The sequence below is a fragment of the Diaphorina citri genome, unplaced genomic scaffold, assembly GCF_000475195.1.
Source record: "Diaphorina citri unplaced genomic scaffold, Diaci psyllid genome assembly version 1.1 scaffold701, whole genome shotgun sequence".
NCBI lineage: Eukaryota > Metazoa > Arthropoda > Insecta > Hemiptera > Psyllidae > Diaphorina > Diaphorina citri.
Window position 1 is genome coordinate 62,654 of NW_007378134.1, and position 5,868 is coordinate 68,521.

At 41.2% G+C, this 5,868-nt stretch overlaps 1 protein-coding gene across 1 annotated transcript in view; it reads left to right on the forward strand.

Annotated features, from left to right (window-relative positions):
• Nucleotides 1–3,797, forward strand: part of LOC103511323 (alkyldihydroxyacetonephosphate synthase) — an 8,044-nt gene extending 4,247 nt beyond the window's left edge. Inside the window, exons 5-9 of the mRNA XM_026825117.1 lie at nucleotides 500–824; nucleotides 1,144–1,274; nucleotides 1,684–1,798; nucleotides 2,282–2,446; nucleotides 3,517–3,797. Coding sequence (XP_026680918.1) covers nucleotides 500–824; nucleotides 1,144–1,274; nucleotides 1,684–1,798; nucleotides 2,282–2,446; nucleotides 3,517–3,677 — 897 coding nt within the window. The 3' untranslated portion in view covers nucleotides 3,678–3,797. The remainder of the gene's footprint in view (nucleotides 1–499; nucleotides 825–1,143; nucleotides 1,275–1,683; nucleotides 1,799–2,281; nucleotides 2,447–3,516) is intronic.
• Nucleotides 3,798–5,868: the final 2,071 nt, after the last annotated feature.

Consider the following 5,868-nt stretch of genomic DNA (forward strand, 5'->3'; position numbering starts at 1 on the left):
GGGAAAAGGTGAGTTGGTTCCCAAAAAAAAGGTCCATTTTTGTCACGTATGAATTGGTTCCCCTTCAAAAATTTCATGTACGAATTGGTTCCCCTTGGAAAAAGGTATTAATTGGTTCCGACATTAAGAAATGACAAAAAAGTGTAAATTAGTTAAAACAAATTGTTTATTTAATCTATTTATTTACAAATTCAAAAAGATAAAACATTAAAAAAAAACAACAACTGACAATTTATAAAGGCTTTGGCAGAAATTTGCATATTGTGTCTAATAAGGACTAAGTCATTTGAATCCAGAGTTTCCATGTCATCTTTCTTCAACAATAAACTTTCACTTTTCCACAATAAACTTTCTATCGGCCGATAGTTTTATAGCACATTTACAACCCCTTTTAGTACATGCCCACCTCTGAATATCATCTTTCAATAACTTCTGAATCAAAAAATTGTAGAATGACGAAAAAAATCATTTAATATAATTATTATAACTTCCTGATCAGGGCAGGTATCAGGGAACCAATTCATACAAACCTTTTTCCAACCGGAACCAACTAATACGTTTTTTCCCAGTTGGGAACCAACTCGTACTCAGCCACCTTTTTAGCCGTGCCTTACTAACAAGTTTTATTTCTCTTCTCCCTGCACAGAGATGTCAGCCCTCTTCCATCCGCCTCATGGACAACGCCCAGTTCAAGTTTGGCCAGTCCTTGCGTCCGGTGCCTGGCTATTTCGGTCTCCTGTTGGATGGACTGAAGAGGATATACATTACCAAGATCAAGGGGTTTAGTGTGGATGAAATGTGTGTCACCACGCTTCTATTTGAAGGTAAGAGAGTTGGTCCAGTAGGACTGAAGAGGATTGTATATTACCAAGATCAAGGGCTTTAGTGTGGACGAAATGTGTGTCACCACACTTCTGTTTGAAGGTAAGATAGTTGGTCCAGTAGGACTGAAGAGGATTATATAATACCAAGATCAAGGGGTTCAGTGTGGATAAGATAAGATCTTGGCAGTTACAGTTTCCTCTATCAAACCTCTTTAAAAAAAAGTCCCCCAGCCAGACTGAAACAATTTCTAAATAATAATCCCCATTTTCCAATAAGAATCCCTATTTTCCAATAATGATCCCAATTCTCTCCCCTCAGGTGACCCGGAAGATGTGAAGAAGAATCAGGCTAAGATCTATTCGATAGCGTTGAAATTTGGCGGCATTCCTGCAGGAGAAACGAACGGGATGCGTGGTTATATGTTGACCTTTGTCATTGCCTATATCAGGGTAAGTGAATAGTGAACAGTAGATCTTGGAAAAGGGAACTCTACATAAACTATACACTTTAACCAAGTAAAAACCTTAGTTAAACCAACTATAGAGGAAGGAATAGGTATTTTTAATTGTGTTAAGCATACTTAAATACTTGTCACAAATGTGGTTTCCGAATCCCTGGATAAATTTTATGACTTGACTTGGACTCGAACCACCAACCTCTAGTTAAAGTCCAACACGTTAACGACTACGCCACTGAGGTTGGTACTTTACCATAGTAAGTTTAGTTAATAACATGACCTTTTTTTTACAAAATGTAATACGACTTTGGGAGTAGAGGGACTTTTCAGTCTCATTCTGCCAGTATACATACATATATATTCTATTCTAATTAGGAGTTTGTACTTTGTATCTATTTCAGGACTTGGCCCTGGACTATCACATTCTTGCCGAATCATTCGAAACTTCGGTGCCTTGGGACAAAGCCATTCTCCTGTGCACCAATGTTAAGCAACGCGTAGCTCGAGAGTGTAAAGGTAGGTGACACGCAGTGCACATTCTTGAGGTTTGATTCCCGCTTGGGGCGAATTTTATCCTAAACAGATAAGGTTCGTTTTCGGAACGGCTAGCTTTCTCCTATCCTGTCCTCCTTTTCTCTTCGCTTTCGAGACGATAAGACCTTGGCAGTTACAGTTCCCTCTATTAAACCTCCTCTTCTATTTCTTCTCCTTTTCCCGCGTGCAGACGGGGTCGGCGTTTTTCGTCAGCCTCTCAATGAGCCCTAATTAGGGTAATTGCTTTTGAACTGACATTTGGTTTTGGCTACAAATTTTATGAGTGGATGCCCTTCACACTCAACCTTTGCTATTTCTCTAGTAAGGGAAATTCAGGCTGGTCTACTCCCTGTTTAAACTTCCCCAGTCAGACTAATCTGGTCTACTCCCTGTTTAACGTTCCCCAGCCAGACCTAAAAATAAAATTTGAAAAAAAAAAACTAATGTTAACCCCTTTGGTTTCAGTGATGAACGTGGAGCACTATTTGATCTCTTGCCGTGTGACTCAGACGTATGATGCGGGCTGTTGCATTTACTTCTACTTTGGTTACAACTTCATGGGACAGAAGGACCCCATTGGGAGTTACGACTACATTGAGCACTGTGCCCGCGATGAGATTATTGCCTGTGGTAAGTCGAGATTCTAGGAAAACAAATTTACAGTTATTGAAAAAAAAACTTCATCCCTGGTCCATATAAGCATAAGGTCTATATCAGCGATTTCCAACTAGCGACCCACGGACCACATCCACGGGCCACATGTGGCCCGCGAAGATTTTAGGGTGAGCCCCCTTTGTACTTGATTTTTGCTCTTTTACTATGGGATGGACTCCAAAAATGGATCATCCATCCACCATCTCCTCAAAATCCGAGTATGGGCCTGCTCCCCTGTGTATGTGGCCCGCGAAGTACATGCCAATATAGCATGTTTTCCGCATACACTTGGAAATTCTTTGCTATTTCTCTAGCAAGGGAAATTCAGGCTGGTCTACTCCCTGTTTAAAGTTCCCCAGTCAGACTAAGCTGGTCTACTCCCTGTTCCCCAGCCAGACCTAAAAATAAAATTTGAAAAAAAAAAACTAATGTTAACCCATTTGGTTTCAGTGATGAACGTGGAGCACTATTTGATCTCTTGCCGTGTGACTCAGACGTATGATGCGGGCTGTTGCATTTACTTCTACTTTGGTTACAACTTCATGGGACAGAAGGACCCCATTGGGAGTTACGACTACATTGAGCACTGTGCCCGCGATGAGATTATTGCCTGTGGTAAGTTGAGATTCTAGGAAAACAAATTTACAGTTATTGAAAAAAAACTTCATCCCTGGTCAATATGTGCATAAGGTCTATATCAGCGATTTCCAACAAGCGACCCACGGGCCGCATGTGGCCCGCGAAGATTTTAGGGTGAGCCCCCTTTGTACTTGATTTTTGCTCTTTTACTATGGGATGGACTCCAAAAATGGATCATCCATCCACCATTTCCTCGAGAAAATCCGAGTATGGGCCTGCTCCCCTGTGTATGTGGCCCGCGAAGTACATGCCAATATAGCATGTTTTCCGCATACACATGGAAGTTGGAAATCCCTGGTCTAAGTACAAAAACTTCATCACTACCTGAAAGGATAGACTGTAAGACTACCTAAAAGGGCTTGTCAGTCCTATGTTGGCACAAGATTATTCTCTATTTGTCTCCTCAGGTGGTTCCATATCCCATCACCACGGGGTGGGGAAGCTCCGCTCGCATTGGTATCCGAAACAAGTATCCTCGGTGGGAGTTGAACTGTACCAGTCTACCAAACGACAGCTCGACCCTAAGAATGTATTTGCCAACGGTAACTTGTTGCGATCTCACTTGTAAGTTCGAGCAAAATCAAATTTCCTTCCCTTTTTACCATGGTCTTTTAATACTACTGTACCAGTCTACCAAACGACAGCTGGACCCTAATAATATATTTGCCAACGGTAACTTGTTGCGATCTCACTTGTAAGTTCAAGCAAAATCAAATTTCCTTTGTGAGGGACTCCCTCTGAACTCTGGATTTTACCTTTTTTGGACCCTAAGAATATATTTGCCAACGGTAACTTGTTGCGATCTCACTTGTAAGTTCGAGCAAAATCAAATTTCCTTCCCATTTTACCATGGTCTTTTAATACTAGGGTTGGGACATCGACATCGATGTTTTGAAAACATCGATACATCGGAACAAAAACATCGATGTCAACATCGATGTTTTTGATTTGGAAATTGGAAATCCCTGATCTAAGTACAAAAACTTCATCTACTACCTGAAAGGATAGACTGTAAGACTACGTAGAAGGGCTTGTCAGTCCTATGTTGGCGCAAGATTATTCTCTATTTGTCTCCTCAGGTGGTTCCATATCCCATCACCACGGGGTGGGGAAGCTCCGCTCGCATTGGTATCCGAAACAAGTATCCTCGGTGGGAGTCGAACTGTACCAGTCTACCAAACGACAGCTCGACCCTAAGAATATATTTGCCAACGGCAACTTGTTGCGATCTCACTTGTAAGTTCGAGCAAAATCAAATTTCCTTGCCTTTTTACCATGGTCTTTTAATACTACTGTACCAGTCTACCAAACGACAGCTGGACCCTAAGAATATATTTGCCAATGGCAACTTGTTGCGATCTCACTTGTAAGTTCGAGAAAAATCAAATTTCCTTTGTGAGGGACTCCCTCTGAACTCAGGATTTTACCAGGGCCTTTTAATACTGTTGACAATGTGTGTTTGTGTGCTGTTTTATTGTACCGAATCACACCGAGATCCTATTCTTCTGAGCTCTTTCACTGTGAGCCTTTAAGATGTTCAAATTGAATCATGAATTATTTGTGGTAAGTAAACCAATACTACTGTACCAGTCTACCAAACGACAGCTCGACCCTAAGAATATATTTGCCAAAGGCAACTTGTTGCGATCTCACTTGTAAGTTCAAGCAAAATCAAATTTCCTTTGTGAGGGACTCCCTCTGAACTCTGGATTTTACCAGGGCCTGAAGAGGATGTACATTACCAAGATCAAGGGCTTCAGTGTGGACGAAATGTGTGTCACTACACTTCTGTTTGAAGGTAAGAGTGGTCCAGTAGGACTTAATAATTCCTATTTTCACATAATAATTCCTGTCGAGGCCGAACGACTACAAGGGTTAATCCAGCATGGGTTAACCCGACACGCTCGAAACTTGTAAAATCCAACCAAATTTTCGTACCGCTTGAGCCCGGTAAAACGTCACTGTAAACCAGATATAGCTTTTTCACAACTTTTGTGGGTATCTCACAGCATTACTAAATGCCTGTCAATTCTCATCTACTCGTATCATTTTACTCTGGTATTGCCACCACTGGTCGCTATACCAGGGCCTTTTAATACTGTTGACAATGTGTTTTGTGTGCTGTTTTAACGTACCGAATTACACCGAGATCCTATTCTTCTGAGCTCTTTCACTGTGAGCCTTTAAGATGTTCAAATTGAATCATGAATTATTTGTGGTAAACCAGATATAGCTTTTTCACAACTATTGTGGGTATCTCACAGCATTACTAAATGCCTGTCAATTCTCATCTACTCGTATCATTTTACTCTGGTATTGCCACCACTGGTCGCTACTCAATTGTCCTCACGAGGCTGAGTGCAACCCGAACTCCAAGCCTAGTGTGATACCCACTATAGGCCACGGAGGTTGCTTCCTTTAAGATATTTTACCGCCTTGGACTTAATCGATCTGTGTCGTGGCATGTCCATTTCGTAGTATGCCTCTCATCTCTATGGGCGCAAAGAGATGCCTCAAATTAAAGTACCTATCACTTTTTTCAGGACAATATTGCCCTAACTTATCGTACGCAGAAACGTCTCTAGAAAAAAGATTTATTTGTGTTTTTGATTATTTTGCCATACCCATTTCACAATGTGTTCTGTGCCTTGGACTTAATCGATCTGTGTCGTGGCATGTCCATTTCGTAGTATGCCTCTCATCAGATGGGCGCAAAGAGATGTCTCAAATTAAAGCATCACTTTTTTCAGGACAATATT